A 12759-nucleotide genomic window follows, 5' to 3' on the forward strand; every position below is an offset into this window, starting at 1 on the left:
TCTTCTGCAATAAATTAGTGTAAATATTGGGTAGTGGATTATTGTTTGATCAGTCTCTGACCTTCCATGCGCCTCCCAGAGTCCTGAGGCAATATGACTGACACTAATATTTCAAGGGGGCACACAGAAGATCCAGGCCAAGAAGAGAAATCTCCTCATCCCCTGGACAAAGGTATCAATTCAGGAGAAAGAGCAAGTGCTACTCACCTGTGGTTGCATTGTCTACACCTCAGTCGCCACCGTCTTCCTGTGTATTTTCCCCCAGAGACAGTCCAATAAAGAAGCAGACAAAGCTGAGAAGAGAGAAAGAAACCACGAGACTCTCGTCTTTCCTGACATTTCTAGATATGCCCATCCTGAATCTGCAAACATTCACACGGTCGCGACTCCCTCCCACAGTCCAACCCACACGTAACTGCAGAGTGAACAAGGACAAATGGGGAGGAGGGTCAACAATAGGAAGCATTTGGCTATTGATGCTCATAAAGGAGATATTAATATCCCCATTCCAGAAATAACAAAAGTATAGGGATTTATAGTTTAATTAGACATGATATTCAGATGTATTATTTAATTCCATACTTGGCAACAAATTCCAGGAGAACTTGACTCCTGTCACCTGGAGACTCTTATATCCATAACCCAGGGCATCATTCTGGAATTTCTGATTTTATAATTCTTGGTGAGTTTCACCAGCATGGTTTTCCAACACCCATCTCAGCTCATTATTGCCCCACACTCTCTCTCCTGTACCCTGTCCTAACCCCCAAGATACACTTGCCCTCAGTCATCTTGGCTCCTTCACATGTGGGATTCAGGCAACCTTAGTGACTCAACCTTAGCTGTATACCTCATAGACTTGCATATGTGGCCAAGAAACACTGAAATGTCTTTAATGTTGGGCCGGAACTATTCAAAGACCCATCCCTCAAGCGTTCAGTGACTTATCATGAAGTCCAGCACATACAACCCCTTACACTGGAAAGAAGCAGGAGTGCATTCGTCATACTGTACTGTTGTGATGCACAAACTCCATAGACAGACAGGCTCATACAATACAGAATGAAGGGGTTTATGTTTGGAGGAAATTTATTGACTCCTTGGGATATCTCAGAGTTAGAATTTAAAATGAGCTCTGCCCACCTCTGCATGTCAAATCCCTAAACTTGCTCATCTTGAAGGCAGATACCAGAACCACATTTAACCTGTTCATCTCACCTGTCAGATCCATGACCAGAGACTCCTCCCTCACACACCTTGTGCTTTTAGCCTGTTCATACAATTACTCCCCACACTCAAGTTCTCCTACTACATGGGAACCTCCAGTTCAGTGACCCCAATTTCCAAAATCAGCCACCACCTCTCTTCATCTTTATTGATCATTGTATCACACACATACTCATTTCAACATATACACACCAAGACCAACAATTCTCATGCCCCTTAGATCTTCTCTGCATCTGCTGATAGAGACCCCAACCCCAGATGTCTCTGCATCTGTCACAGCACAGGATTAGGTATTGATCTGGTCTAATTACAGTGTAACAAATCTCCTGAAGGCTTTTTCTAAATATCCTGCATCTTACTATGGCTTAAGAATAAACTCATTCTCCCATGCTTAATAAATATTTCAACATTCCCTGTACCTTTCGAATCTCACAGATTCTCACCTTTTTCCTCATTTTTCAAAAATGGCTTCACTTCCTACTGCAGAGACGAAAAAGATAATTTGAAGAACTACTTCAGCTCATTGTTATTAAATCTACAATTATTCCTGCATTCCAATCCATCAGTGCATCCTCTCTTGTAAAATCTGAAAAATCATCTCTATTCCTGACGAAATCCAACTTTTCCAATTGTAATCTTTTCTCTCCTATTCCCACAAATATTTTAAAATATTGACTATAACTAAATTTCCTTTACCAGTAACCTCTTGATCACTTCCACAGCCATCTCCTTAAACTCAATTCATCTCTCCATTCTGGAAACAAAAACCTCCTCTAACCAATTCGCATCTAGTTCCTGCCACATGACCTTTTTCCATTCAAAATGAAATTGAAAAAACAGCATGTAGTTACAATTTCCTCATACTCTCTCGCTCTTTGATTTACAAAAATAATGATCCTCAAGTTAATAAACTTGATAAGATCACAGTTATTCCCCCATAGTTAAATCCAATGTGTGTTCTCAGCCTTTTACTTGGAACCAAAGCACCATTGGCACATGATCTCCTTTTGGGAACTTTCTTTTTCTTAGGCTTCTCTGACAGCTAAGATTGCTGTCTTTAAAATATTCTAGTCCCTCCTTCCAGGACTCCTCCTCAAACAATAGTGGTGAACTACCTCAAGGTTCAATCCTACTCCTTTTCTCTCTTCTTACAATATGCTATCTTGGAAATCTCATAACGCTCCTTCGCTTGCTTCAATTTCTTCCATGGTTACCTCTAAACTCATAACTAAACACTCAAATCTAGATTCCATGCCTGAGCTATAATCTCCACTTTTATGTATTACAGGCATGTAAAATGAAATATATTTCAAAATGAAGGCATTAACTCTTTTTTAAATAAAAATTTCTCATCTTCTAGTCTTCAAAGGCAGACAATGTTTCCACTAGATATCCAAGGATTTATCTTTGACACTACTTTACAGAACCACACAATTGAGCATTGCTGTTACCTCTACACTGAGCACTATCATCATCCTTTATTTTCACCCCAATATCGACCCACACAGGACCACACCATACTCACTAGGTTTCAGTCTGAGATTAAATGCCATTTCTTCAGAGATCCCTTCTTTGAACCAATACCTAAGTGAGCCTTTCCTTCAGCTAGTTGTCTTGAGTAGAACGCTACTTTTCCTTTGGGTTACTCATCTAATTTCTCATTATGCGTTTATTTGTGTGTTCCTTCCTTCCTTGTCAAGACTAACTGCAGAAAAACCACCTGCAAAATCATAAGGGAAATTTCTCTTTGACTACAATTTATGGATTATTAATAAACAGAAATTCCACACAATAACGTGATCTGCCTTCAGATGACTAATACAAATGTCCTCAGCCTGAGTAAACAATCCTCTTCATAATTAATGTTCACTGACAAAACAAAGGAGATTAGGTCTGCCCAGGGGAAATTTCCTCCAGTACTCACCAAAACCTAAGTAGACGGAAAACCTGTAAGACTGTGAGGTTGTCCAGTTGCTGTCATCACATTTCTGAGCTCAGAGCTCATTCTCTCCAGGAACAGACATACACTTGTTTTTGGACTCACTTTGATGTAGTTGATAAGGTCATCAGATTTACAATACAATGCACAGACCCTGTTTACCTTGGATGTCAATCAAGATACAGCCAATCAAGGAACAACTAGTTTAACATAAAATTTTCCCTCTAACTAAATTAATCATTTAGATGCACTTATGAAAAATGGAGTGATTCCTGAAATCCTATTGGTGTTCTAAACCATCCCGAAGTCTCAGTACTTGGTGGGTTTTGGCCTGTTCTGCAAACTCTGCAGGGAATTAACAGCAAGCTGATCAGTCTTTATTTTTAATTGGGTCTAAGCTATCAAAATATTCTCAGCCAGTGGGCACTTCTACTTTGGGTATTTATCTGAAGGAAATGAAAATACTAACTCAAGAAGATCTCTGCACCCTCAGGTTCACTGCAGCATTATTTACAGGAGCTGAGACACGTAAGCAACCTCAGTGGTCATATAGGAGGTTTTTGTTTCCAGAATGGAGAGATGAATTGAGTTTAAGGAGATGGCTGTGGAAGTGATCAAGAGGTTACTGGTAAAGGAAATTCAGTTGTAGTCAATATTATAAAATATTTGAGGGAATAGGAGAGAAAAGGTTACAATTGGAAAAGTTGGATTTCCTCAGGAATAGAGATGATTTTTCAGATTTTACAAGAAAGGATACACTGATGGGTTGGAATGCAGGGACAACTGTAGATTTAATAACAATGAGCTGAAGTAGTTCTTCAAATTATCTATTTCGTCTCTACAGTAGGAAGTGAAGCCATTTTTGAAAAATGAGGAAAAAGGTGAGAATTTGTGAGATTCGACAGGCACAGGGAATGTTGAAATATTTATTAAGCATGGGAGAATGAGTTTATTCTTAAGCCATAGTAGGATGCCAGATATTTAGAAAAAGCCTTCAGGAGATTTATGACACTGTAATTAGACCAGATCAATACCTAATCCTGTACTGTGACAGATGCAGAGACATCTGGGGTCGGGGTCTGTATCAGCAGATGCAGAGAATATCTAAGGGGCATGAGAATTGTTGGTCTTGGTGTGTATATGTTGAAATGAGTATGTGTGTGTTACACTGATCAATGAAAATAAGGAGAGGTGGGGGCTGATTTTGGAAATTGGGGTCACTGAACTCGATGTTCCCCTGTAGTAGGAGAACTTGAGTGTGGGGAGTAATTGTATGAACAGGCTAAAAACACAAGATGTGTAAGGGAGGATTCTCTGCTCATGGATATGACAGGTGACATGAACAGGTTAAACGGGATTCTGGAGTCTGCCCTCAAGATGAGCAAGTTTAGGGATTTGACATGCATTGGTGGGCAGAGCTCATTTTAAATTCCAGCTCTGTCAATTTCTGGCCATGCAATTTTGTCATATAAATAAGCTTTCTGAACCTAGAGCACATCATTTGTTAAATGTGTATTTAATCCGTAAAGACAGGCTTATTGTGAGTATTAAATGAAATGTATGTATGTAAAAATATATATGTAAATTCTACTCAGAGAGTCTCAAGTAATACTAACAGAATTTTTTCTGTCTTTCCAGTCCCTCAAAGCATTTTCATCATATCCTGTTCTTGGCACATCATCAGTGTTTGTTAATGCAATACATGTAGTTACAAACGTTTTTTTTAGGTAGTAAACTTTAGAGTTGACAAACTCTACTATGAAATGCAGAGATAATCTTGTTGATAAAAATAACTAGAACTCCAGATACCATTTCACTGAGATATCCCAAGGAGTCAATAAATTTCCTCCAAATCTAAACCCCTTCATTCTGTATTGTATGAGCCTGTCTATGGGGTTTGTGCATCACAACAGTACAGTATGACAAATGCACTCCTGCTTCTTTCCTGTGCAAGGGGTTGTATGTGCTGGACTTCATGATAAGTCACTGAACGCTTGAGGGATGGATCTTTGAATTGTTCCAGCCCAACATTAAAGAGATTTCAGTGTTTCTTGGCCACATATGCAAGTCTATGAGGTATACAGCTAGGGTTGAGTCACTAAGGTTGCCTGAATCCCACATGTGAAGGGGCCAAGATGACTGAGGGCAAGTGTATCTCGAGGGTTAGGACAGGATCCAGGAGAGGAAGTGTGGTGCACTAATGAGCCAAGATGGGTGTTGGCAAACAATGCTAGTGAACCTCACCAAGAATTATAAAATCAGAAATTCCAGAATGATGTCCTGGGTTATGGACAAGCGTCTCCACGTGACAGGAGTCAAGTTCTCCTAGGATTTGGTGACAAGGATGGAATTAATACATCTGAATATCATGTCTAATTAAACTATAAAGCCCTATAATTTTGTTATTTCTGGAATGGGGATATTAATATCTTCTTTATGACCATCAATAGCCAGAGGCTTCTTATTGTTGACCCTCCTCCCCATTTGTCCTTGTTCACTCTGCAGTTACATGTGGGTTGGACTATGGGAGGGAGTCGCTACCGTGTGAATGTTTGTGGATTCAGGATGGGCATATCTAGGAATGTCAGAAAAGACGGGAGTCTCGTGGTTTCTTTCTCTTTTCTCAGCTTTGTCTGCTTCTTTCTTGGACTGTTTCTGGGGGAAAATACACAGGAAGACGGGGACGACTGAGTTGTAGACAATGCAACCACAGGTGAGTAACACTTGCTCTTTCTCCTGTATTGATACCATTGTCCAGGGGATGAGGAGATTTCTCTTCTTGGCCTGGATCTTCTGTGTGTCCCCTTGAAATATTAGTGTCAGTCACATTGCATCAGGACTCTAGGAGGCTCATGGAAGGTCAGAGACTGATCAAAAAATAATCCACTACCCAATGTTTACACTAATTTATTGCAGAAGAAAATTGTCTTTGAAGAAAAGGTGAAAAGTTGTTTCTTCTCCTCCATCCCATGGCCTCGGCTAGGAAGTACCTCACTCATTAACACTGATGGTGTCTGCAGTGGGCTTAGGCATGTGGTGAACACAGATGATAGAGATGAGTAAGAGCAGAAGTTTACAGCCTTGTAGGGAAGGAAATGTTTCTTCCGGTGAGTTCAGTCCATCAGTGTTTCAGATGCTGCAGAGGAGGGCTGTGTATATTGAGATGGGGGTGGGGGAGCAAGAGAGCAATGAGGAGTCATTAAGTTACTTTCTCCAATTTTAAACATACTAAAGTTTTTATAGAATATACTTGAACATTTTAATAACTTAACAAAAGAAAAATTTCTCCTTACCACTCTTGTCCCCAACAACCCAGTTTCCCTCTTTATAATTAAACTTTGTTCAAATTTGAAAAAGCAAATACATGTTTGGTGAGTATTGTTTTCTTAATATTGGCTGTGCATTGAGAAGGATTTTAATAGAATAAATCCTAAAGGCCTGAAGCAGTTTTTGAAGGACTGGAAAGATCAGGTTCAATTGAGAGGCTACTATTACCCATGAGCATGTAGACAGGAAGATGATACAGGAGAGGTAATGACAACCAATGCTTGGAGGTCCCAGAGAGAATTGACATGCAGACCTTTACCAGAGGAGGGTCAGGCTGGCACATCCCTTATGGACAGCAGGCTTAGGGCCCCCTGGGTTTTGCTTCTGAACTGTAAGTCTTATGGCTTATCATGAACATGTGAGTTATGTAGAGAGAGACTACACCTATTTATCCAGGCCCAGTCAGTCCTGCAGAATGTTGGGCATTGCTATGTCCAGGTTATTTCCCTCCAAACCTCTTCAGATAGTCGTTCATAATAAGGTTATGTTTGCAAAATGTGCGTACATTTATGTGGGTATATGTGAACGACACGTGATGTGTCAGCACAGAGAAACATTGACTGGAACCCCAAGGAATGTTAGAGCTTTCCATGCATGCAGCAGCCCGTCCCCAGCACTATCACGTCCAGCATACTCCGTGGTCCCTGCTAGGGAAGGCCCTGGCTGAATCAAAATGTCCTTGATGCTTTAGGAATCAGTGACCTTCAAGGATATAGCTGTAGACTTCACCCAGGAAGAGTGGACCCTGCTGCACACGTCCCAGAGAAAGCTGTACAGAGATGTGATGCTGGAGAACATCAGTCATCTGGTCTCCGTGGGTGAGTCTCTCAACACTGATTTATTCAGTCAACAAGTATCCAGAACAGCTTCCACACATCCCCCTGCTCAGCCCTCATTCAGATTCCTTCATGGTTATTAAAACTACTTGAAGATAATTTCTTTATTTACTTACACCTATTTTGTCATCCCAAAAGATTTCAGATTTCCTGACCACTCTTTGATGTCTTTCTTTCTTCTTGATCTCTAACACCCAGGACTGTGCTGGGAATCCAATGTATATTTTTAAATAAATGAATGAAAGTATTAAATATTTACTAAATAACTATGCTTCTCTATACACTCACCTGGTGGTTAAAAATTAATTTGTGGAAATTAATCTAATTATCTATTTCCAAATGCAAAATATATTGTTTTGGTGGAAACTCAATGCATTGGATTTTTTTTAAAAATGAAGTTCGGCCTACATGGAGACATTTAATTCCTCCTTTGTTGAAAACCCTGAGGTTTCCACACTGTGTCTTTGACTTTACGCCTCCACATCAGCAACTAGAAATTCTCCCTATGTTGCTACCTGTCATGATGTTCTTCCTGCACTGGTGAAGGACCTTGAATGTCGAGCATGCATGGCTCTCAGCACAGAATCCAAAACTGGTGAACCATTTTTCCCCACAAACAGGGTATGAAGTCTGCAAATCAGATGTGATTTCTCAGTTGGAGCAAGGAAAGGAGCTGTGGAGGGAAGGAAGAGGATTTCCCCAAAACCTGAGTCCAGGTGAGCTCCAGGCTGCTGTGCTCAGTCACAGGAAGATCCTGATCCTGGGAGAGCAGGGCCTGGGAAATGTCAGCTCCGTATTTCCTTGAGTGATTTATATTTTTAGAAAAGTGTAGAGGACATCAGGGCCTGTATTCTCTTCTGTACTTCCTCTTAGACTCAGAAAAGGAATGCTCATGTCCTCTTGGATATAAAGTTTCACTTGTTTCATTTTGACAGTTTTTCTTTTTACTTTACTGACATCCAAACTTGATTGTATTGTTTCTCTTATTTCAATCCTGAAAATACTTTCTAATTTCATTTTCCTGACCTGTGTTCTACTCACTGATGTATTCCTCCTTTTCACATCCTTTCCCTGTGTAAGGGTCAGTGTTAGAAACTTCCACACACAGGCCTTGCGTGCTTTCTACAGTTTTCCCCTTCTCATGCCACACTGGTAATTTATTCATTTTACATTATTTTAGACAGGAAAAGTGGCCCTGTAAAACAAGAAATAATATCTGTACAAGACACCTGCATGAAGGACCCGTCTACCTGCATGTCAATGGTAAGTTGCAAGGGAAGACACCCTCGTACTCCACATCAAAGACATGGGAACTGAAAGATCTTAGAAAGCAGCACAATCACGTGACTGTAATTTGAGTTGGGAGCAAATTTTAAGCCTCGGCAGATTTTCGGGTAGTTTGAAGTTAGGAAAAATATTGACGTGTGCTCAAAACCATAACCTGAGTTCTTATAAAAGGACAGTTGCATAAACATGGTTCATACATCTAATGTTTGAATCTAATGAAATCTTTAAAATGAATATGGTAGCTCTGCAGTTGAGATGTAATGAAAGAGGAAGTCACTGCATTGTAGGAAATAACATACATTGCATATGTAAATAATGTGGAGAACATTTTGATAGGAGGTATTCACTGCATGATCAATTGAGAAGTCATGTGTAGAGAAGAGATTCAATGAACCTATATGAGAAATTATTTAACAGCTTCTCATCTCCTTCAAATAGCAGAGATTCCACTCTGGAGAGGATGCCTATGAATGTAATGAGTATGGGGACGTTTTCACTTACAGATCCACAGTGACACAGCATGTGTTAAGTCACATGGGAAGAAAACCCTATAAATGTAATGAATATGGGAAAGAATTCCACAAGAGCACTCAGCTTTCTATACACAAAAGGACACATACTGGAGAAAAACCCTATAAATGTAAAGAATGTGGGAAATGCTTCAGCCAAAATGCTAACTTATATTCACACCAAAGGAGTCACACGGGAGAGAAACCTTATAAATGTAATGAGTGTGGGAAAGAATTCCATCGGAGCACTCAGCTTCACGTACACCGAAGAACTCATTCTGGAGAGAAACCTTATAAGTGCAATGAATGTGGGAAACACTTCAGCCAAAGCACTAACTTACATTCACACCAAAGAACTCACACAGGAGAAAAACCTTATAAATGTAATGAATGTGGGAAAGAATTCCCTTGGAGCACTCAGCTTTGTATACACCAAAGAACACACACTGGAGAGAAGCCCTATAAATGTAATGAGTGTGGAAAACACTTCAGCCAAACTGCTAACTTACTTTCACACAAAAGAAGTCACGTGGGAGACAAATCCTATGTCTGTAATAAATGTGGAAGAGGTTTCTGTCATCCTTCATCCTTTAGTCAACATAAGAGAATTCACACTGGAGAGAAACCATAGGAATCCTTTGGTCAAAGTTCTGGCCTTAGACAGCCTGAGGGAGTTCACACTAGAGGGGAACCCTGTATATTAAATGAGTGTGGCCAGAACTCCAGGAACGTGTCTTACCCTTTACTTAAAGAAAACAATCACATTGAATAGAAAAGCCTTTAATCAGTTCTCTGATCTTAGTTGATGTGAAAGACCGAACATTATAAATGTAGTGAAAAACCATCTTCATCTTCAAGTCTAATGTTTGTATACACCAGAGAATTCACACAGTGGAGAAATTGTATGTCTACAATCGATGTCAGAATATTTCTATTTATAATCTATCCTTTAAAGCAACGTGAGCAAACTCTACATTGGAGACCCCCCAAAAAATTCTATGGAGAATCCTTTAACGTACACTTTATGCAAGTGTTCAGAATTTTGCCTAATGTCCTCTTGTAAACAATGTAACATGAAAGTGGAAGTTTTTGCTGTGATCTGGGAGTGTTTAATAAAGAATTTGTAATGTAATCAAAAATTGGATTAAATTGTTTCAATAGATTACTACTTGTAATCATATGTACAGTAAAAGTTATTTCTCAAAAACGTAAAATGTTGTTCAATTTATATTTGTATGCAGCTTTATACATAAATACAAAGACTTGGGTCAATCATAAAATAACCTGAATAAACTGAAAAATCATAATAGAAAATGATGCAATTTAACTATTATAGCAGTGTTTAAAAATGTTGTACGTGGTAAAAATTAATACAAACATGGAAGAATAAACACATAGTTTGTGAATAAAGTTTAATGTTAAAATAATAATACTCTTTTTAAAATGTCAAACGTGTCCACATTTTCCTACCTGCACTGCCATTATCATTCCTATCTTGAACAAGTCAGAGGAGAAGAGAGAGAATGGATGAGAGGCCAGGACACCAGAGCCAAGTTGGGGTAGGAAAACACCAGTAGAAGGAGAAGTGAGTACAAGTGGATGAGGGGGCAGCTGTGCCCAGGCACTTGGCTGACACCTGAGGCACAGGGTGTTGCTGGAGCAGGGATAGGTTGAAGGGAGCCTTCGGTGACCTTAGGGGTTGACAAAAGCAGAAGGAGGGAGAGGCATGAGGAGGCAGGTTACTTAATGAGGGTGCAGAAGGGGGCATCTGGAGGTAGGCCCAAGCTCATGGAGAGGCTAAGCCACTGGAAGTGACCTGAGCAAGGGAAGAGCGGGGCTCTGGGACAAATGCTGGTGGTCCAGAATGTGCATAGGCCTCAGGAAGAGGGTCCAGGTAGGGAGGGTTAATGTGGTTAAAGGACAGGATGGGGGAATATGGAGTTCACTGAGGGGACCAAGGAGTCCATTTCTGAGGTGAGTGGTTGGGACAAGGATAGAGGGTCTGTGTTGAGTCTAGATCATTCTCTTCTCTCCCAGTGTTTTTTGTTAAACAACAAGCAGTTCTTCATATAAATTACAACTGAGTTGGAAGGGGGCTGACAGTAATTTTGCTAGGCAGTATTCTGAGTTTGCCCCCAAAATTCCATACCCCGGTGTTTACCCCTGTATAATCCCCTTCCTTTGCTTCTGTTCTGGACCTCTGAATGTGATGAAATATTCTCCTCATTAGGTGACACTATATGGCAATGGTGAAGTGATTCACAGGTGTCATTAAGGTCTCAAGTCAGCTATTTGCAAGACAATCACAAGGGAGTTTTTCCTGGCTCAGTATAACCTAATCGGGTGAGCCCTTTTAAAGAGGGCCCACAGGTCAGAAACAGAATGTCAGAGATGTGACGCCAGAGACAGTCTGCTGCCTTGAAAACACAATCACAGAAAGGACACCAAGTAAAAGCAGTGACCTGTAGGGGGTGGAGAGGAACATTGAGGAAGTGACAGGAGGAGGAGGAGCAGACTTTTGAAGACACCTGTTTATAAGGTTTTTCTTTTGGAATTTTTGTACTCAAAAATGAAATTAAATAAACAAGGATGGGCAGAAAAATATTGAAAATGAAAACAGATAAATGAACTTATTTTTATATCAAATGACTATCATAATCTCACAAATAAAATTAAAAAAACAAACTCTAGTTAAGTTTTTAACAGTGTTTTTACTATACATACTCAAGTGAAAGATAAAAGTACCTGCAAATTATTCTTATGGCTACTTGACTTTTTTTCCCAGTGATTGAGTGTAGCAATTTTGGAAGTATTTTTTACGAATTGTGTGACTGAGTTCATGATTAAATATATTTAGGTTATTCGACTTAAGTTACCCAGTAATGGAAAATGGAGATACAAATACTTAAAGAGGAACAAGAAGATAAGTCTTGGGTGTTGCACTGGAATTAGATTTATTAGCATGAATTCACGATGTGTGTATGTGTGTGTGTGTGCATGTGTCTACATCCTAACCCTGCCCACTGAAAGGGCCTAGAAGCCATGACACCTCAGTCACAATGGCAAATACCACTCAAATCTTCATTTTTAATTTTCATTCCTCAATAATAGGAACCCAAATTCCTTGGAGAAATGGTTGATTGAGTCAGGCACATGCAAAATTGGTGTTGGGGGAGGAAATGTACAAGATGAGCCTGAGGTATATTTTTCTAGAAAGTAAAGAAATAGACAAAAAAGGAAGTGCACAGGTGAAAAGGAAAAAGGAAGCAGATTGGAGGGACTCTGATAGCCACATTTGGGACAAATATATCATCAAATGAAAAATGACCATAATGGATTTCAGCACATTGAGTAATATAGTCCAAGAGATCATACAAAGTAAGTAAATTATAACATTCAGACACCCCTGAATACATGCTTTCATATGAGGAGGGAAATGAGACACACTCCTTGACAGTAGAAGGCCTACTAAAAATGCAAAAGGAATGGTAGGGAAACAGGTCACCATTTGAAACTAGCATAGTGAACAAGGTCAACAGTAGAGACATTAGGCAAACACTACCTTAAGCATGTAATTCAAGTTTTCACCATCAATGAAAAAAGTTGACATTGTAATGAAAAACATTGATATCAT

The 12759-nt window shown here is 39.7% G+C and overlaps 1 protein-coding gene across 1 annotated transcript; it reads left to right on the plus strand.

The window, feature by feature from the left end:
* The first annotated feature begins 9150 nt into the window (after window positions 1-9150).
* LOC131393907 (zinc finger protein ZFP2-like) lies at window positions 9151-9809 on the plus strand. Its single transcript, XM_058524921.1, has one exon. The coding sequence runs from the start codon at window positions 9151-9153 to the stop codon at window positions 9754-9756; it is 606 nt and encodes a 201-aa protein (XP_058380904.1). The 3' UTR covers window positions 9757-9809.
* Window positions 9810-12759: the final 2950 nt, after the last annotated feature.

This window comes from Diceros bicornis, chromosome 29, assembly GCF_020826845.1.
Source record: "Diceros bicornis minor isolate mBicDic1 chromosome 29, mDicBic1.mat.cur, whole genome shotgun sequence".
NCBI lineage: Eukaryota > Metazoa > Chordata > Mammalia > Perissodactyla > Rhinocerotidae > Diceros > Diceros bicornis.